The 21,982-nt window shown below is 39.2% G+C and overlaps 1 protein-coding gene across 3 annotated transcripts in view; it reads right to left on the reverse strand.

Annotated features, from left to right (window-relative positions):
- ABCC8 (ATP binding cassette subfamily C member 8) overlaps positions 1–21,982 on the reverse strand; it is a 73,298-nt gene that overhangs the window by 12,748 nt on the left and 38,568 nt on the right. For all 3 annotated transcript variants that reach the window (XM_059848959.1, XM_059848958.1, XM_059848960.1), the window contains 13 exons: positions 19,449–19,484; positions 17,911–17,946; positions 14,488–14,586; positions 13,596–13,680; positions 12,858–12,938; positions 10,682–10,819; positions 8,183–8,308; positions 7,394–7,493; positions 6,547–6,794; positions 5,826–5,986; positions 4,592–4,661; positions 3,756–3,913; positions 2,519–2,611 (listed from right to left, as the gene is read on the reverse strand). In XM_059848959.1, coding sequence (XP_059704942.1) covers positions 2,519–2,611; positions 3,756–3,913; positions 4,592–4,661; positions 5,826–5,986; positions 6,547–6,794; positions 7,394–7,493; positions 8,183–8,308; positions 10,682–10,819; positions 12,858–12,938; positions 13,596–13,680; positions 14,488–14,586; positions 17,911–17,946; positions 19,449–19,484 — 1,431 coding nt within the window. The remainder of the gene's footprint in view (positions 1–2,518; positions 2,612–3,755; positions 3,914–4,591; positions 4,662–5,825; positions 5,987–6,546; positions 6,795–7,393; positions 7,494–8,182; positions 8,309–10,681; positions 10,820–12,857; positions 12,939–13,595; positions 13,681–14,487; positions 14,587–17,910; positions 17,947–19,448; positions 19,485–21,982) is intronic.

Raw genomic sequence — 21,982 nt, forward strand, 5'->3', positions numbered from 1 at the left:
TCTTTCAGCCTGAAGCCATTCCCCTTGTCCTGTCATTACATGCCCTTGTAAATAGTCTCTCTCATCTTTCTCACAGGTTCTCTTCAGGTACTGGAAGGCCACAATTAGGTCACCCCAAAGCCTTCTCTTTTCCAGGCTGAACAAACCCAGCTCTCAGCCTTTGCTCAAAGGAGAGGTGCTTCATCTCTGATCATCCTGGTGGCCTCCTCTGGGCTCACCCCAGCAGGTCCCTGTCCTTCCTGTGCTGGCACCCAGAGCTGATGCAGCTCTGCAGGTGGGGTGTGAGCAGAGCAGAGCAGAGGGGCAGGATGCCCTCCCTGCCCTGCTGCCCAGGGGGCTCTGGGTGCAGCCCAGGATCCAGGCTGGCTGTGAGCACGTTGGTGTGTTTGCACAGCAGAATGGCTGTTTCTAAATCAGTCATTAGTGTCACCATGTCAGGGCTAGGGAGCCCTTCCTCTGCTCAGGGCTCACTGCCCTCAGCCCTCACCGCACAGACGTGGCCGTGCTGCTGCTGCAACCAATTCAGCCACATTTAACATCCCTATCTGATACCATGAGGAATTGTGTGGGGCAGATACTCAGAGAATGTGAGGCAGATAGCCTCAGAGAATGTGAGGTATGCATCATGAGTCAGTCATGCACATGCACGTGGAACAGGGATGCAAAGCTACCACAGTTGCTGGATGGATGCAAAAATATCAGAATTTCTCTGCAGAAAGTGTCTCCAGATTACCAGGTTTTTAAGAATACAGACAAGTCTTTGCAGAATCCTTCACATTAACATTTTGTTGATTGTTTAACACAAATGCTCTCTGAAGTATCAAAATAAACTATAAATCAGGCCAGGGCATCTGCTGAAGGTGTTTTTGTAGGTGCAGCAGTAGCTGTCTTTCTGCATGTCCCCCCCCCCAATTTTTTTGTGCATTTCTTTCCATATGCATTCTGAATAAATCCAGGATGGAGAGTAACCAAGGGTAAGGACACTTCAGGAACAACTGGCACCTCCTAACAGAATGAATGCCTGAGTTAGTGTTATTTTTAGGGATGCTCACGCTAGCAAGTCTAAACTCCACTCCTGCTAATATGTTAGGCAGCTGAAAAGCTACACAGCCCTAAAAATAACTGGGTTAGCAGCTGAGGCAGGAGGCTGGCAGACAGATGGAACCCAGAACTCACTGAGCACACACGGCTGGCTGGGTCAGAGACACATCACTTACTGCAGGATTTAAGAAAAAGGAGGCACCCAACACAATTCTTTGACAAAGGAATCAATTTCAAAGTGGCAGGAAGAATCAAGAGGGAATGCTCTGACAGACTGAAAATATCATTTAGATGGCATTGAATATTGCTTTCTGTATCAACACCAGAAAATTTACAGCCATAATGCTCCAAAGATACTCTTGATCAAGTAAAAGGATATAGGAACGAGAAAAGCAGAAATGAAATGAAAAATTGATTTTCCTGCAAATTGAACATGGACATAACTCCAAACCATAGAACACTGTTGGGACTTAATGAATTAAATATTCAATAACAGTAATTAATTGAAAACATTAAGCTGCTCTACCACTCTTAGGTAAGCTACCTTCAGTCCAAAAGTAACAAACTCTTAATTTCGTTGCTCTTTCTTTGATCTATTTATAACCTATTGAAAATAGTTCAAGCTACCTTTGTGCATTCCTTCTATTACAAAATCACAATTATATGTTGGGAAGAATAAATAAACCCTACTGTTTCAAGGATAGAAGGGTAACAGTAATAATTAACTGACAAACTATGTAGACATCATCTAGATGAGAATCTAGCGGAAAAGTTGACCATGTTTGAGTCAACTGGGAAAAGACAAGAATAGCCCTGGTTCAGGGAAAGCAGCTGGTAAGCTCAGCAGTGGTTTTTTATTGGTACCTCTGAGGTATCAGCATGACTGCCAGTTTTCTAACACACCCACAGAACCCAGGCACGTTATCAGGTATTCCTGGGCTGCCCTCCTGGGAGCTTATGGGGACGGAAAAACAGACCAAAACAGGCAAGAAAATACTTTGTCTCCAGCTTGTGTATTTCCAAAATCAGTGTAAACACCCACATTTTCAGCTAGTAACCTGAAAAACAATGTAGAGTGCTGCTGTAGCCTCTGAAGTCAGCAGCACACACAGCTCATCTGCCCAGGACATGGACACAGATTAGTCTGTACCAAGCTGGTGCATATGCCATGGAAACTGTCCAAGCCCATCGTCTGCCACACCACAGGCTGTGGTAATTGCAGGCTAATTTAGCTTCTTAAATCACATTTGCCCTCAAGTTCTTTTTTTCAGGCTGCATGCAAGTGTCTGGACAGCAACCACAGTGCAGATGACCCACACGTGCTTGTTCTTTTTACAGTGACTCCTCTCCATATAAAATGCTTAAAATTCTTCAGTGGTTGACATCCCCCCTTGCCTGGATTTTCCAGGCAGAACAGTTAAAGACATAACATTACCTCACTTTGGAATATCTATGTTTCTTAAAAAAAAATCTGTACCTGAAGGCTCGGATGGTGGTAAGACCTTCAACAGTCTCTGAAAAATGGGAGAGTAATGGTAGCTGAGTGCTGTCATCCAGCTGCTGCAGGTCCCTGGAGAGGGTTAGGAAAAGAATTTAGTAAAAAAACAGGTTTGTTGTACAGTTACTCTCTTGAATCAGGCCCAGGGAGTGAAAAGGAATAGCATCACAATAGTCAAATACATAAGGTTCAGACAGATTGCAAGCAGTGCTGCAGGGGAATGAATTCCCCAGCAGGATTTTTCTTCTAACATTTAACTAGCTGGAGTTCTGAATGGGTATTTTCCCTTCACTGCCTTCCCTCCTTTCTCCTACATTGCTTTTTCTTGTACTCAATTTTTAATTGATTTAAATACCATTCTGTCTCTGTACTGAATATCAACTTAATGGAATGCTGCAAATAGGAATTCAAGTTAAGCAGAAGACTAAGTGCACCCCCAGATAACAGCACAACCACTGAGCCAACAGTATCTCAAACTCAGTAAATGAGAGTCTGCACTCATTATTAAGTTGCATTTCTCAATGTCATATTTAGTCCTCATATCAGTAAAAGCACATGTAGGGTGAAATCTATTTAGTCTCAGTTTCTTCCAGCAGGAAGCAAATTGGTTGCAGACTCCCTCTCAATCTGTGCATAGATGAGGGGATATGCATATTTTTGCATTGTTGCAAACATTTCACAAGAGGGAAACTATCATCTTAGAAGGAGTAAGGTCTCAGACACAATTAAAATTTTCATGTTTTACAAACTAGAAGGCACCCAGAACAGGACAGGAGGCTCATGCACACTGGATCCTTAATAGCTAGCAGTACCACCATGGTTATGCTGCATTCTGCAGCCTTCCCTTGACTTAACAGACTTCCACTTTCACCTGCACAGGCAGACTTCAGTTTCCCTGTCCACATTTTCTTGCATGCACCCAGCACACAGCCCTTAAGGGAGGACAGAATCCAGTTGGGCTTTTTTGTGTCCTGTGAACTCCAAAAACCTTTGATCATGCACAAACACCCTGCTCATGCAGAGTCTGCTTCATCACACAAGTTCTGCTCCAAGAGCTGCCGACAAAGGCACTTGTAAAATGACACATTTCCACTGCACTGGATTTGTCCCACTTGCAGACAGTGCCACAGCCTTGACAAGACCAAATTTAAAGATGCAGCTCCCCTGCACTGCAGGAGCTGTCCCCAGTGCCAGGATGGGATGGTGGTGCCCTTACCGGGAGGCGACTCGGAAGTATTTCTGGATGAAGTAGCACATGATGGCCAGGGGCACCAGGGCAATGAGGAACATGGGCGTGACGTAGGAGATCACAGCAAGGGCAGACACACACAGCAAGGTGGAGCGGCTCAAGCACTCCAGGGTAGCTGGAATGTGCTGTGCAGAGAAGAAAAAAGCACACAGACTCTTCCATAACATGCCAAGCTTCAAACACTACTTCCTTTTAACATGCCAAGCCTAAAACACTACTTCCTTTTCCTTTCTCCTGCTTCCTCAAAAATTTTATTCCTTGTGCATTTGAAGCATACAGGTCTGCTCTCGAATTTACCACTGGGTTTGGGGATATCTGAAAGGATTTCTGTGAGGCTGCTTCACATCTGCATTGTGGAGCACAATCCTCATGTCAGAGGATTACAGACGGGATGCAGTAGATGATTTTAGCATCTGCATAAATCCTGGCAATGCAGTCTGGGGTAAGTAATAGTAATTTGAATTTCAGGCATTTCTTTTCTGAGCAATAGCATTTGCTTTTTTCTCATTTAATTTCCTCAAATGAATATGTTAACTCACTTACAAAAAAAGTAGATACTCTTTAATTTAGGGATATCACTATTGATCTTATTTTGCTTCCCTTTTCCATAGAGGACATCTTAGCAAAATAAATGTTTTTTCAATGTGCATGTAAGATGATGAACTCATACAGAACCAAGGAAATCATGATGCAAACTGATACAGTCAAAATTATAGTTCATCTGTAAGCTGCACCTAGATAAGTCTGTAAAAAATGAAACCCCACTTTTTCAACTTGAGAGCTCAAAAATATTTAAGCAGTACCTGGTCGATGGTATTGCAGTCAGCTGAAAATCTGTTCAATATACTTCCCAGAGGGGTTGTTTCAAAAAACCTAAAATGGTGCAAGGAATGGAAAAGTTTACAATACTGATATTAGAACTGATTTGTGTTATTTTGTCTTATCTAAAATAGTTACTACATCACAGAAACAAGCAAATAAATTGACAGCCATAGTAAAATTTCTCGTTTTGCCCAGTACCTATGGCTTCCCAATTAAATGGAAATGTTTTGAATTTACAACCACAAGCACGAACCTCCAACCACTTAGAACCCTACAACTGCCAGCATGTCCTCAGCTCCCTCTACTGCCTAAGCCATGGACATCACATGATTGCACTTGAAAAAATCCTTTCAGATTTTAATTTGAAGCCACTTCAATTCAGGAAAAATTCAAAAGAAGTTAAATGGCAAAATCTTGCATATTTCTGGGAACAGAAAATTGGAACAACTACTGTTGGAATAATATACTAAAAGACATTTGGATATGCAAAATGCACTATATTATTGGTCTGCAACTATTAGCTGTTCCATAACTCATGTGGAACCTGAAGTCTAATTTTATCCTGGAAAAAATCTAAAAAAAAAGTCTAGGGTTTTTCATGAATGTGAATTTTTCCATGTTCTTTGGGTCAAATATAGTTAGCTTAAAAATAAGAAGGTTTTTTTTGCTAGAGCTGCAGGTTTGAATCAAGCTTCACCTTTCCTTCCATGCACAGGAAAAAAAACTTACAGAGGACAACCAAGGCTTCTGCTGGAACAAAGTACATCCCAGTATACTCTAATGATGCCTCTAATGACACTTGTCTAAGCTCATTACCTTTCCTAGACTTGCACAATCACTGCCTGACATTAAATATCTCCAGTGATTAAGATGATGAAGCATGCTATGAATTATCTGTACCACATATTGATCAATAATTATGTTTTCTCCCTAATTAAAATTTGCCAAGAGAAATTAAACATGCAAGGAAGTAAATCTCTGAAGTCACAGTCAGGCAGGAGGCATTTGACTTCTGTCTAGGAACTCCAGCAGCCTGGGTACCATTTTCAAACCCTACTCAGAAACTTGACACCTGGTCATTTTTCAATGATATCTTAAAATTTTTGCAATGCAAGGCACAATCATTTCTTAGTAAAAACTGCATTTAGGAGACTGTCTTGAAGTAAAAAAGACAAAATTACTGTAATAAAACTTCTATTACAATCAAAGAAATACCTCATTGGAGCCAAAATAATTTTATTTAGTAAAGAAGAGTGTAGCTTTTTGGTGACTTTCAAGCCAGTCCACTCCACTGCTATTGATGTGACAAGACATAACACGATGCCAAGGCAGCAAAGAATGCTGAAAACTTTTGAATATTGAGAATGGTCAAATTCCTAAGAAACAAAGAGCAACACAAATATTCACATTTAAAATATTATTGTAAACACAGAAGCACAAAAGTGAGAAAATGTGAGAGCATATCCTTTTTGCTCCCTAAATTAAACTGTCCATGATTTTCACCCATCTTAAATCATGATTTATTATCCTTTGGAAAGGGAAGTGTTTGCATGAAAATGAGCCATAAATCAGAAATTTTAAATCACAGAATACCCTAAAAAGCCATAAAATGGTTGCTGTGAGAATGCAACAGTGCAGGGAAAATAAAAAAGAACTCTGATATCAAAACTAGTTTAGAAACCCAGGCTTAAAAATACAATTTATCAACACACTATATATCAATATACAATAAATCTAAGAAAAGGAGAAGAACACACCAAACTTAACTTCATTTTACTGCGCCGTGTATGCAAAAATGTACTGAGCTTCAAAATACTCTGGTGTGGTTCTTTTATAGAAAAATAACACATTGCATACAAATCTTGGAGCAGAGGTTGACAGCAGAAGAACACCCCCAGTGAAATCATAAGAGGAAGGTGAAGAAGGCAGTGCCTACCATGCACTGGGAGCAGTTTTTTGTCTCGGGCTCTATCTTGATAGAAATGGCATGCTCGGTCCAGAGCGCCAGGCAGTAGTCAATGGCCACCATCACCGTGTGCTTCAGCAGCTGGGACAGGAGCAGCAGGGGCAGCAGGAGGATCCCTGCTGCACTCAGGTACTTGCCACAGGCTCTCCAGGGCATCTTGGCTCTCTGATGCAGCACTGAAGACAGGTTGTCTTCGTCATCACTCTCTGTTACTTCTTCTGCAAGGTGCGAGAAAAAAGGACAGCCATGCTGAGATGTGTATCCAAGGGACTGGCAGGTGGTAGCTACAAACCAGGTCCTCCCATCCAGGATAAAGGGTGGCTTTAAGACTAAAGCATCTGCTCAGAACTGCATGTATTAACCTGCTAAACTTAATAGTATTGCACACTAAAAAGATGCAAAATCCCTCAGCACTTGGTGATCAATTTCTTCAACCACGTTTTTGCAATGTGAAAGCACTGGCTGGATAAAAATCAATGGCAATCTTTTTCCTTTGTAAAACCTTCAGCAAATATGTATAGCTATTGACAGGTGAAGTTCACCTAGCATATTGTTTAATACTATTCTTCATTTATTATTAAATCATATTTGCATATAAGAAAAAACCTCAGAAGTCTGGAGGAAGAGATGACTTGTGACTGCCTGCAATCACTCTGGTCCAGAGGTCAAAGCAATGGAAACAAGCACTCCTATAAATCATAACCCACATGAAAAACGTTTTGATCTCCTGCCAGTTTGAATGGTGTTAATTCATTCTAATATCACTTAGCAGTGAAACAGTGATGCACTGGCAGTGGGCTCAAAGGGTGCCCTTTACCTTCATCCTCTTCATCATCTTTCAGCAATGCTTCCCGGGAATACATCGTCCTCCGGAGGTTTGTTCTTTCCAAAACAGGGTTTTCCTCAATAGTTGTTTCCTGAAAAAGGCACAGCTCATGTGTTTTTCACCAGAGAACTAATACAAAAAAATTGATACTTGTGATAAAATTCAGTAAAAAATAGAAGTGGGAATCTCACAGCAGGCAGCCGTAAGTGATTGATTTTCTACCTCTGTATAAAACCAAAGGACATAAATTAAATAGCTAACATTCATTTCAGGTTGTCAATCCCAATCCTCCTAGAATCTTAACTTGGAAAGTTATCCTGAATTAATAAAATCTAAGATTAATATCTCATTCTTCTTGTGTTATAAGTATGAAAGACAAAACATCTTCATCATTTAGGGAACTTGATACAGGCATATCTGCAAAGTTTCCAACCAAGGCAATGAGTAAATTCAAGCATATCTATAAAACCAGCTGTCAATATTAGCAAAGCTTTTTCTAAAATGGCCATATTTATATTCCTTAGGTGACAATATTTTGATAGGGCTTCCTATCAAGAATGGATTAGAACAGTATCAAGGAAATATGACATGTCCAGATGAAGGAATTTATCTTGAGATAAACAATATTGGTAACACCAATACTACATTCATATTCAGTTAGACATCACACACAGCATGTCAATTCTTGTTAAACCTTTCAAACAAAGGCAAAAAAAAAAAAAAAAAAAAAAAAAGGACAACATTTTCTTGCACATATTGATTGCCCTGCCCATCAAAAACCTTCTCCAGCTCTTGGTCTTGTCGATTCATTAATGTCTTCCAGTGTTCAAAGAGCTCAGTCTCTGATTTCTGAATGTCCTTGAGTGTTCCTTCTCTCTGGATGTTCCCATCTTTCATTGCAATTATCTGAAAAGTCAGAAACACAAGTGCTGAGATAAATAGCCAGGTATGTCTATTTATTTTAAAGCTACGTGTCTGTGCTTTGACAGGATTTTCTCTTTTCTTAAATAAATAATATTTCCACAAACAAATCTATCTTCTAAAAAGACAGTGGCATTATCTCTTGGCTCCATCCCCTTCATTCAAGATGCTGAAAACCCAGAAACTTCCTGCACTCCATGTTTTCAGAAAAGGCTGCTTTGAAGAAAGAGGAATGGGATCCCTGTCGGCAGATCTCTTCCTAAATACCAGTCATTAGCAAGATAAGAGTTTAGAGTTCTCTTACCTCCTAAAAGGAAAAAGCTTTTAGCAAGACATTGAGTGCAGGAGGTTTTGCCCTCATTCAGGCAATTAGATATGAGCATGCTGGCTCCTTCTCTGATACCATGGACTGATAAGGAAGAGCTAGGCAATTTGAATCCCCAAAGCTTAAGAGCATAAAATAGCAGGCACAGTTTGGAAAAGAAAAAATATCTGTGCAAGGCAGTCTGCAGGGAGCAGTTTCCAGTTTGTGTCAGTGTAGCTATGTTACACACAATGGAACTACCACCACTCTGGATCTGACAGGGATAACTGGAAAATGAGGCATGCAGATTGCAAGCCCTCATCATTACAAAAGAGTTAATGCACTGTTTATTTTTCTCTCTCCCTGGAAACTCAGAAATTTCCACAGGCAGGGAGTGGGGAAATAAACTATTTCATTTACTGATAAGAATTTACTTTCAATTATTGCTATGAATTTGCACCAGAGAGAAGGTAAAAATAAAGAAAACAAGGATCTTTTTGTGATCAATTTCTTCAGGAAACCTGCAGCTAGGCTGGACCTTGAATACTTCTGAGGGCTTTGTTGAAAATATTTAGGGGGAAAATGACATAAACTTCAAACTGTACTTTTATTTAAAATTTCTTAATAAAATAAATATTCCCTCTTCACTCCATTGGGTAAGAATTGCTAAGGATTAATGAAACCTACACTTAGGGAAAAAACCTGAATTATTTTGTAATAGATCTTTTTTATTATAAAGTTTATACAAATCCTTCCTGTGCTACTGTTTGAAACAGTGTATTTCATTAAAAAAAAATCACACATCTGGAAGATAATTAAAAAAAAGCAATTTTCATACATATTTTAAAACACTAAGATGTAGAAATGGGTCTTACATTCACAAAGAAAATTAAAACAATTACACTGATGCACAGGCATAGCCTTTAAAAAAAATGCAGATATATAACAATAAAAAAAGAAGTTGAGATGGACTCATAGGGAGGGGAAGAAGGCAGAAAATTCCTGAACCCCAAGAAACACTAATTTGAAAACCAGGACTGTGTTGAGAACAGTGGTAACTCTAAAGGTAAACAAACAACTGAGGGACAAGGTCACAGCAGAGACCATAAATAACAATTGCTGCCCACCAAAACCCTGATCAGAACAAGATGAATGTCTATCTGCAACTTTATACCAAGCCAGCATGAAGCTCAGGAAGCAGCTGCAATATGATTATTTCTTGAGATCAGGAAACTGCTGCTATAGCCTGTGCAAGATGTCAAAGAGAAAAGTCCTGCTAGGAGGTATAACTGCAGTCATCAATCACCATGGGCCAGGGGACCTGGGAGGCTGGAAAACTGCAGGAATAAGTGCAAGGCCAATGGGAACCAATGAATTAAAAAAGAAAGAATCCAAACCCCTAAAAAATTCCCTCCTCATCTTTGACATTTCCAATTAAAAACTGGTATAGAAAGCACACCTCCATTTTCTTCCCCTTTAAAATAGAAGATATAAAAAAGAAACCTAAAAGAACAATCAAATACTACACATTTCTTAAAATCTTGCCCACACACAAAAGGCAAAGATGTTCTTAATGTACTAGTATATACTTAATATCCCAGTACTAACCATAGGGAAACACTGGGTTTTTTCCTTATATTTCCATATTTCTCAACATCCACCTTGCATAAATTAAACTTTTCCTGTGATAGCACAAATTCCTAGTAAGATCCCAGCACAGGCAAAGGTGTTACTCAAACATTTCACTGTTTTGAGACCAAAAAAGTAGCCAAAATTTTCCAATATAACAAGTGTTTTGGGATATTCAATATATTTTAAATGCAACCTGCTTTCATAAGAGTATTAAGTAGCAGCTCTAAGAAAATTTAGGTGTTCCAAGATGGGAATCTCAAAATTATGGCTTCCCTAACTGGCTGATTTTCAAAAGATCTTTATTACATATCTCCTCACTGAACTATTACTTGGTGGAGAGACAAAGTGAAAGCACTGTTTGCAGCAAGACATGTTCCTGCCATGTTTTTGCCTCCACAGAAAATTGAGAAGAGGTTTCTTACCCAGTCAGCGTGGGGCAAGTACTGCAGCTTGTGAGTCACCAGCACAACGGTGCGCTTGTCCTCCCGCAGCATCTTCAGGATCCCTTCTTGCATGAGATGGTCACTCAGGTGGATATCCAGGGCAGAAAAAGGATCATCCTGTCATGAGGATAAGGGGTCAGCTTTTGGAGCCAGAACTTGTGGGATCCAAGGAAACTGACAGGTTTTAATATCAGTAAAGCCAGGTAGATCAACACAGACACACAAAAGAGGCCATCCGATCAAAATTATGAGGAGCAGTTTTCATAATTTACAAAATACCAAACCTTGAACTATGTTTTTGCAGACAGCACTGAGTAACACCAGCTGTGTCAATTCTACAATTCTGTAGGGTTTTCTGGGACCTGCTCCTCTCTCCAGATGTGTTCATGGCCCACACAGCTGGAGAGCATGGCTTCTATCAGGCTCCAGAAAATGTCCCAGTGTGGGTCTGTGTCAGATATTGCATTACTGCTCCAGGGATAGGGACAATGAACATATTTCTGTTTCCCTTGAACATCACTGCCTTCAGCTGTTGGTTTGTTTCTTGTTTTTGGTTTTTTTTTCATAAATCAAAATTCTATTAACAAAGAATCACCAAAAAATCACAAAAGAAGCAATATTGATTGTTTTGCTGGCAGCTCGGATGTTTGATATGAGACCTACATTATCTTATTGAATCAATCAATTCTATGCAATTCATTTAGGCATAAATTAATCTGTACCATCTTTTGGGAAACTTGTCTACCTAATCCTATATATATGGAAGCACAAACCTTGTGATTTGATTTGCTATTTCTGCTTGCAATAGTGATACTGGCTGTAGGATTTACTTAGTGTTACTATTTCATACTGTAATATTACACTAAACCCAGGCTTCATTAGAAATCAAAAATATCTGAAATTAGCAGTAAGATAAATATGACCACTTAGATTCACTTAGTTTATTAAATCAGAGCATCACAACATAAAGCACATAGGAAGTGCTTTTGAAACGCAGTAACTTCATGATCCAGAATTTTCTCTCAAAATTGTGTGTGCACTGTGCTCGCTGAGCAAGGATGTTGTGAACTCTGCTGCTGCTGCTCTCTTGTGAACTGGCACAGACCTAAACATCAGCCACATGACATTTGTACTTGTGAGAGTGAAGTTTCACAGGTATTTCTTTATAGAACCAGCCTTAAAAGAACTGAGGGTTTGCCAATACTAACATCTAGGATTCCCGATTATTTTCTAAATATTAATACTGGAAATAAAGTTTATTTGTAGGTGTTTTTCCATTGCCAAACCATAAGAGAACCTGCTGCTATTAGGAGTCGATTGAGTGTTCTTCACAGAAGGACAAAAAAGGCAAAACCAAGTTAGAGACCAATAGTGGATCAGCTGATTTGCAGCCCCTGACCCAATTGTTTCCTACTCTCCTGCACTCTGATCTTTGCCTGGAAATGCCCTACACATGAAGCAAGCACAGACTGATCAGCTTAATTACAGAGAAATATCTAAATAGCCTCCCTTTCTTTTAGGGATGACATCTAACGTGCACAGCTTTTTTAATCCTACATGATTTATGTCTCACTGCCATAACAGCTGGATTCAAGTCTTCTAGAAAACAGAGCTCAAGAAGGAAGTCCTAAACTGAAAAGCCAGCAAGCTCACTACAAGTGAGTGCATAGGATGCATCTGTTTTACCATCTGTGAAGGTGTTAGAACCTGCTGTCACTCTCTTTCCATTGCTGAAGCTGGGAGAGGATATACAACAGGCAGTTCAGGGTGCAAAAGCAGCTTAGTTTGCTGCAGAAAGGAATCACCCCAGACATGAGGCAACATTAATTTTAGGCCTGAGACAGCTTAGGAATTTCATGAATACAGTTGAAACTATTACATTTCCAAGACCCAAAAATAAAAGCAAGGGTCAAATTGAAATTTCAATATACTGAGAGGATAAGCATCAGCATTTCAATGTGCAATACCTACCTGTCTGCAGCATTTACAAAATGCTTCCTACCTGCAGGCGAGCTGACAAGAGATTTAAAACACACAGTGCACATTTGGCTCAGCTCAGCGAAACACAATGTTCAGTGTGTGACCCATGAAATACTCTAAATGGAAAAGCAGCTCCTTCTTCTGCATGGAGCATAAACAGAAGGGCACTGCTCACCAGAAACACAACATTTGTCTGCTGGTAAAGTGCTCGTGCCACGCTGATCCGCTGGCGCTGCCCTCCAGACAGATTAATACCCTGGAGATAAGCAGGAGAGAAACAATCAGACAGTTAAAGAATACATCAACTGAATAGTCAGAGTCCTTATTCTGATTGGATTATCCACACAAGATTTTTCTAGGCAGGGAAACATGAGAAATTTTTCCAATGTGTGGGCTTGTAATGTATCCTTGTGGTGTTTTAGGGGACATTTTCGGGGTTCTTTTGTTTGTACCAGTGCCAGTATATGCTAGAGTAAATTGTTTACAAATTGTGACTTCTGTTTCCTTTCTCATCACTCCCTAATCTTTCCTGATGTGATAAAGCCATTGATTAAACACCTGCCCTTCTATAAATGAAACAGCTTTAAAAAAAAATCTATGTATTATTATTTATTTTTCTGTTACTTCTAAAGAAACCAAAAAATATCCTGTTAAGTCAGGATATCTGCAATAGCAGCTGCAGAATAGTCAAACATTCTGATAGCAGCACATTTAAATCATTGCACCTCACATAAATGACAGTGTTACCATGTTCACTGAGCAATGAGCTTTCAGACTAATGACCCAAACATACACTTAACTAAAAGATTACCTTTGTTGCCAAATAACCTGTAAGATTTTAAGAACCAACAAAATAATAAACCCCCCTCTATATATTTAAACCAAAAATAGAAGCCTGTAGCTGTTTACTGACCCTCTCTCCAATCTGGGTTTGGTCTCCATGAGGCAGAATGTCAATATCAGGCTGGAGGGAACAAGCATCAATTACTGCTTTGTACCTGTGGAAACAAAAAAGGCAACAAAATCCACACAGATACTGCTGGAGAAGCATATTTCCTACCTGCAGAGGAACAAAAATTAACCAGCTGGAAAAAATCACACAGTGGAAAACATATTTGTTAGCCACTAATTGTTCTAATGGGATCTCTTTCAATCACAGGCAAGTAAGTAATATTTCAGCACAGAAAAAGGATCTTATGTCAGCTTCCCAAATAAAAATGTTAAATAGTTAAACCTAGGAAAAACAAACATAACTTCTTTCAAGGTATACTGCTATTTTTAGCAGCTGTTTCTCACACCCAGGGCCTTTGTTTCTTGTTTCGATATCCAAGGACGACAGAAAAAAAAAAAAAAAAAAGAGTGTAGGATGCAAATACATAATCAACCACTTCTTTTAAGGGTGGGGGAATGGAATACCAGCAACTGATTTCTAAATATTTTCCAATGTCTGTTGGGCATTTTTACTGAATAAAAAGGCAGCCCACTATTCTTTACAAACAATATTCCCACTCCCAAACAGGTGATAGCCTTCCAGGAGAGGCAAATTAGTCAATCATGTGAGAGAACACTGCATGCTAAACAAACATGGTCCTTGGAAATGGAAACATTTGTACACCTGAGTTCAAGTGAGACAAACCCTGTCCCCTGTGTCACTCAGGAAAAATGTGCTCGAAGGGGGAGATTTTCATGTTCAGGCAGATGCAGTAGGTTTGTTCCTACAGGGATTTGGGGCCCCATGTGTGACCCACACAACCCCAATATTTATGGAAAAGGGAGTAAAACACCACAGGGCTGGAACCTGTTACCTCTGCTTGTTAAAAGAGCTTTCAAATGTGATATTCTCTTCCACTGTGGCATTGAGCAGCCAAGGCTTCTGGGATGCATAAGCTACTGCACCTCTTTTCCTGGGAAAAAAACAAACACAACAGTTCTCAGCTTACCAGTGCAACTGCTGCTTTTGGAAACCATTTTCTTGTAAATGAAGAAACTAGTAATTAGTCTTCAAAAATGCTTCCCTTTCCTTCATTAGGACCATCAATAGCTTTTCCATCATGGAAATACATAAGATGATAAATTTCCAACAGAATACTGGAATTGTTTACCCAACTGAATTCCACTTTGTTCCCTCTTCTCCTACTGTGAGGTGGGATTTGCAGAGTCCAGCTCAATAAAGCTGCCTCTTGAGCAGAGTGGTTGGCAGGAGGAAAATTACCAAAGACTGACTCTCAGTTCTGTTTGGATAGATTATTAAAAAATTAAATGTGTAGCAGATCACTGGTTAGGCAGCACATTTCAGGAGGGACATTCTAGAAAGATAAAGTGTTTGAAAAAGATCCAAACAACTCCACACATGCACAAAGGCAGTCCCCTCTGCCATTTCCCCCCCCATTCTTAGAAGAGAACTAGAGTTAGAAAGCAAATGAATAAGTAATTTCTATGCCTATAAAGGCAAGAAAAGAGAACAAAGACAAAAATTTCCCCCAATGAAATGGTCCCCATAATGTATCATCAGAAGGGACAATTTACCAGGTACAGTCAACATGATCTTACTCACCATGCAGATATTACTTAACAGAAATTATTATTATTTTTTTTTTTTTAAAGGAAGGTTCTGCCTGATAGAGAATTTGTGCCTTTGTTGTCTGTGGTGCATTAAGGATCCCAGTAAGGCAGAGCTGGGAGAAAGGCAACATCTTTTATCAGAGCAACTGATACTTTTGGAAAACTCATTGGCGTATCATCCTTTCTACAGAAAAGGTAGATAGATGGATCATATGCCTAAAAGCATACTTGTTTTCTTCCCAGCTCTATCAGTTAATGCAATAAAAAGATAGGACCTCTCACCCAAATGTGGCCTTTGTCTGCTAGAGAGCCATTATGGCAACCTATTTCTAGTTGGACCTGAAAGCAATTCAAACCATGACTTGACAAAGTACATTTTATTTCTCTTTATAAGTTAAGGTCACTTGCCCTACTCATTTTTTTTTTTTCAGGCTTTTACAAAGCTTGTTTAGGAACCAAGATAAGATCCAATTTTTGTTGATGACCTGAAAGAACACACAATTCCACTATTCTGCTAACATGCTTCCAAGTTGAAATTTATGATGGTTCACTAGAATTTCATTCTGCTTTATGCATTTTCTTCACTGGAAAATGAAACAGAAATAGCTAAACAAAAGGGGAAAAAAAGACAGAAAATAACCCCTAGGCAGCCAGCCTGCAGCCCCAAAATCTAATTCCAAGAGCATTCAGGTCTGCCTCAAGAAAGCAGCACTTTTTCAATTTGTATGGAATTTTCATCCTAATAACGGAGAAAAAAATTGCTCTGAGCATTCCAAGATGAAGATGCATTTCCTTCCCCTCCTTTTGATTGCTTGAAACTGTGACTTTACAGCTCTTAATCCTCAATGTGATCAAAAAGTTACTGCTAATTTACTTTTTGAAAAATATCAGTAAAGTTTTGAGGAAAAAGCTTTTGCAGAAAGTGTTCTTTGGTTGAGTGAAGAGAGGGGTCCTGCCAGTGTGAAGCCCTCCATGCTGAGAACCAGCACAATGTCTGGGAATATCACTCACATTTGGATTACATTCTGCTTTTAGGACATCAGTGAGAATTCATTACTGCAAGGAACTTGGCAACAGGCAGTGAGCTTGCCAAAACTGATTATGGACTGAAGATTTAGTAAATTCCTCTAAATCCTAATTGCAAACTGACACTAGAATGGCATATCAGTACTGATCACATCTCAAAAAAAAGCCTGCAAGCGCTTGCAAGCTTCTTTTTCACCTATATGAAATCTATTGCATGTCCATAGTGCTGCACACAGTAAAGAGAATCAATAAACTGTGACTGAAACTGTGAGCAACACGTGGCTGAAAATCCAGAGAACAAAATATTCTGCAATGGAGTGTGCAAGACTTGCTCTGAAAGTCTGCCTTGAATATCCATAAGGTTTCACAGTTTTAGGACTGAATGCAAACCAATGGTTTGGGAGACACAGGCCTTTCAGGGATTATTCTGTGGGTGGAAGTGATTGCTTCCTGTCCCCAGAATGCATAAATAACCATGTGTTCCAGCAATGGAGTGTGTTTGTTTCCCCTCTGATAACACAACAGACTAACCACAGCCTCTTAATTATCACAGAGGTGCAGACAGAAAAAATCAGCCTTGCAGTAAATAGGGAAAACCTTCCCTGAGCTCCCTGGAGACTATGAACTATGTCTTATATAGAATCAAGCCTGTTTACTAATGATGAATCAGGTTAATTAACCAGAGACAACACTGTGAAAAGGAACAACATTCACTTCTTTCCAGTGTGGGTGGCTGAGCACTGGAACAGATTGTCCAGAGAGGGTGTGGAGTCTCCCTCAGTGGAGATTCTCAAGAACCATCTGGACACAATCCTGTGCCACGTGCTCTGGGATGTCCCTGCTTGAGCAGGGAGGTTGGACCAGATGACCTCCTGTGGTCCCTTCAACCTGACTCCTTCAGTCATTCTGTTGTGAAGATTGTTTGCCTAAACTTATTAATCCATCTCTACTTTCAGATTTCATTTTGTTAAGTACAGGAGGTGCAGTAGATCTCCAAGATCAAACACAACTAGTTAAGGGACACTCATATATGAATCTCAGTGCCTTAATAAATCTACAAAATCTGAGATGTTGGCAATTTTTAAAAGAAAATAGATGCACTTAAAATGCAATGGAGTTAGGATTATGATGGAGGAAACAATATATTGCAAAGCCTTTCCTGTGTGTTTTGGGATTGCTGACAACAGTTTTGTCTTGATTATTTGGCACAATTCATTAACTTCTACTATCAGTCAACTCAAACCCAAATGTTCTTCAGATATGACAGAAATGTGTACTGGTCTGCATTGTAACTGCACATGCAAAAAATATGTTTCTTGTATTTTCAGCCCAATGGAAAGTATTGGAGAATTCTGGTATTGCCAGGAAGAAATCTTTCTGCCATTATTAAACTTCAAGGGTGACCAGTTTGTTTTTGTTTTAGCTCATTCAGGAAGAAATCTTTCTGCCATTATTAAACTTCAAGGGTGACCAGTTTGTTTTTGTTTTAGGTCTTGCAGTAGCTGCATACAGAGACATCTTGTTTGTCTTCTAAGGGGAATATTAAACTCTTTAAGTGCAGAAATGTTGACCAAGTCACAGAATGGCTGGGGTTGGAACAAATCTCTGGAGCTTCCCTTTAGTTTTTTAAAAAGTTGTACCTGACTTCCATGTCAACAGGAGATTCTTTCTCTGGGCTGTAGAAAACAAACACAAGGGTTTTTAAAAAAAAAAATAATATTTCAGATAGTGAAAAAAACACCACAAAGTAATATAACTATGCTATAATTAAAAATACAGCAAAATGACTGCATAGCAGAAATAAAGCTCTTTTTATGCTAAATTTCTGTGCCATGTGATATTGACCTAAAGAGGGTAGAGTTAAAGCTTCAGTTTGGAGAAGTGCTAAACAACCTCGTAGAAAGCCTTCAACACCTATGAGTAAATGCTCAAGACCTTAAAAGACTTTGACCCAAAATTCTGTTCTGAGAACACCAAAACAGTTCTACAGGATGTTAGTGCAACAAAACCACCAAAGGTATTCTTACAGCACTTAACCAACCAGGATTCCCAGAACATGTAAGTAATTGTTTCATCCAGTCCAATATTCTTTCCTACTTTTTATACTCTTGCCATATTGTTGTGCATGCTATCTCACTCTTCCTCATCCATCTCCATACCAGTTTCAAACATGATTCTGATCATACTTCTCTTGTATCTTAATGGGTTCAAATGGTTTTCATTCAACTTGGCCCAGAAACTTCAGTCTCTGAACACAGAAAGGACTGTAAGATTTCAAAGTATCCTTTACCATGAGGCTTAGACATGAGGTACATGAAAGTTCCTCTTATACTACACACAGATGGGAGCAGCAGTTTTAGAGGACTCAGCCTGACAACCGGGCAACAAGTCTGAGAAATAAAGTACAAGGGAGAGAAGAAGCTGCAAATCTAAAGAACAGGCAAGGAAATAGCTGGAGAATCACAGAACCAAGAAAATATTCTGGTCAGTAAAAGCCACAGGATTTAGCCTAAGTCAAGGGAGGCCACATGACACTGCTGATTTCAACAACAAAGTTCTCACTGAGTCCAGCAGGAACAGGATCATCACTTTTACAAGGTTTGTAAACCTCTTACATTCTGGGGGCTTGTGCCCCGAAGTCAGAAAGCTTTGTTCTTAGTTGATTTGGTAAATATTCCCAAAATCCATGCTGAGCTATGTTAATCAGGTAAAAATAATTTCTGTGCCAACAGATGGACTAATCCCTTACTCTCCACACTTCTCTGCATGTGCCTGAAGAATGGTAGGTGAGAAAACAAACTTATGACAGGATGTGAAAAAATGAAGAGAAGGGTAATGGGGAGAATTTGCTTTAATAAATGAGACCTTAAATACTTAATACCATTTTTCAAAGTGTAACATATCCTGATTCAGATCTTTAGAGAAAGATTTTCAAAGACAAATCAGGATAGGATTTTAAAAATCTTCAAAGGGCAATGCTTTCATAACAGAAATCCAATTCTAATTTTTGTAACTTGAATAAGTGCTTTCATAAATTGTATCCTGAGATAATGCAGTTAAAATTACACTGATTTTCAGAATTCTGACTCTATATCTTCAGCACAGATTTTAGAAACCTTTGGTTTTTTCTACTGCAATCAATTCAGCAGGAAAGCCAATAATTGCATATAAGCCATACCTGAAATCTTCCCCCGTCTCACTGTCAGAAGTGCAGCTGCATCACAAACAGAAAGCAAAGATTATTTACTTAAGTGAGCACAAGCAATCTGCCCAGAAAAGAAAAACTATTAAATTCCACTTAGTGTACAGGCTGCAAACATTACTTATCACGGGGCTGCAGTGCAGCATCTGTTACTTCTACACAAACTGACTTGATTTCATCAGGCAAAAAGATGTGGTGACCCTTTTTTACCTTATAAACATTAATTTGACTCAAAATCACCTCCACCCTGTCCTGGAGGTGCTAGCAGAACTGAGAAGTCCTGCTGTGACAAGAATGATGTTCCATTATAAAAAGTTCATTTTCTGGGAAAACCAAATGATAATTTGTGATACTGTTTTTTGGTTTTTTTTCCCCACAAGAGTAACTGCATCATTACAGCATATAATGGGTTACTGTAACCCCAAATCCCACCTTCAGTTGCCACATACTGTGTCCTGTGCCAGCCCTATCCTTGGGGTGATGTGCTTGTGTAAATGTAGGCAGGTCCAAAGGACAGACAGGTTTTGGTTTTGCTATTTTTGAACGTACAAAAAGATGTTCAGAGTTGTTTTGACAGGATGACTGGGCATACTTATCACTGATGCTAAATTCAGTTCCATTCAAAGAGTGAAAAATCTGTGTGTCAAATGATATAAACAAAATCAAGGAGGAACAAAGTCTTTGATGCTTTAAAGAGGACAGTCTCATTAACTTTGAGCCAACACAATTTGCTTATAAATATCCAGGAGAGAAAACTATACCTGCAGATTAAAAAGTTGGTTTGAGACACTTCCATAAAATTTATGCACAATAAGCAATGACCATATCTAAATCAAATTACTGTACAATTTGAGTGCACCAGGCAGCCACCAGTACCTTTACTCCAAAGGTCTGTGTACTGAACAAAGCTTTTCCACAGTAAACTCTCACTCCACTGGTCTTTAGTGACCATGTGAACTCAGTGGTCCAATCTCCAAAAACCCATAAGCCTGCTGCATATCATTAACTAGAAACACATTCTTTACAGGAACTAGTGATAGGCTGAAATAGAAAATTCCTTTTCCAGCCCTTCCCTGCATGGCACAAAGACCCTGAACCAATTTTAATCAATTCCCTGATCTCTGTTTCTGCTCTGTAGCAGGAAAACAATTATTCTCCATTTGGAGTTTTAGCTCAAATTTCTCAGCCAACTTTTCCACACTTGTCCTATCCCTTCCTTCCCCCTTTTCCTGCATACTCTTGGCAATTAAGGATACTGAAATGCCAAAGTAACATATGCTTGATAATGAGGTCTAGATCTAATTTGTCAAGGTATTTTAGATGTCTAACGATGCAAAGATAACCCTACTGAGATTTTCAAGCCTTCAGATGTTGATTTTCCACTTAAATTAAGTACTTGGATGTTTCTGAAAACTCCAGTAAACATGTAATTTAAACAACCAATTTACTTTGTAGGCATAAAAACAACTTGAATTTGTTTTACTAGATGAAACCAGTCAACTCCACAGTAAGATGGACTCAAGATTCACATGCAAGAATGTATTCCTGTTTAAAATAAATGACATAATTATGTTTGAGCAATATTAGGTCAGTTTTCTGGTATTATGTACTCCAACAAGACTTGAATTGGGACTATTAAAAGTGAGATACTGTCCAGAAGAAATTAGCATGGCATATACTGTAATTATTTACTCAATAACAGGTCAAATCATTATCATTTACCACCTGCACAGAAGATAAAAAATGATTCCTCTATTTTTGTTAAATCCTTAACCATATGATCAAGTATTTATACTGAGATGCTTTCAGGCTGTTTTGGACAAGAGGCATTAATCTGACTGAATCTTCTGGACACACACTGTGACACAACAAAAATATCACAAATGAGCCATGGTTCACTTCAGATTATCTCCCTCTTTGCCCAGGAATAAACTACATTACTTTTTAAGGGTTTGAAAGAATTTTTGTAAGAAACAAGAAAAATGATACACAGTTAATCCTGTTTATTCATAAAGCATGGAGGCAAAGAGTAGGGAAATAACTTGTTGTCCATTAGATCAAAGGAAGGGCCAGAAACAGCATCCAGATTTCCTGAGCACTGAGTGACATGTCAGCAGGATACATCCTTCATCTTGATAGCTATGACCTTGGAGGAAGGGAAGGGGAAGGAAATTTGGATGAACTAATTCAGGTCTATTCTGTAATGTGAATGACTGAAGCCAAGCATTCCCAAAGAAAGAGCTCTAACAAGGAACTTAAGTGATTTTGGTGACACTTTCAATTGCCTGAGCTTGGGCTACAAGCCCTGATGATTACTTGATAAGACTACTCTCCCTGAACCTGGGATAAGGTTGCATGTTCCCAGTCAGGCATTAGTATTTTCTTATCAAATTAAGGGAGCTTTCATCTGATAGCTTTACAACACAGGGGTGCAGCCCACACTGGCTGCATCCATCACTCTGAATAGACCAGGGCACATGGCAGCAGCTCTGAAAGATGAGACAACACCT

This window comes from Haemorhous mexicanus, chromosome 6 (genome assembly GCF_027477595.1).
Source record: "Haemorhous mexicanus isolate bHaeMex1 chromosome 6, bHaeMex1.pri, whole genome shotgun sequence".
Classification (NCBI taxonomy): Eukaryota; Metazoa; Chordata; class Aves; order Passeriformes; family Fringillidae; genus Haemorhous; species Haemorhous mexicanus.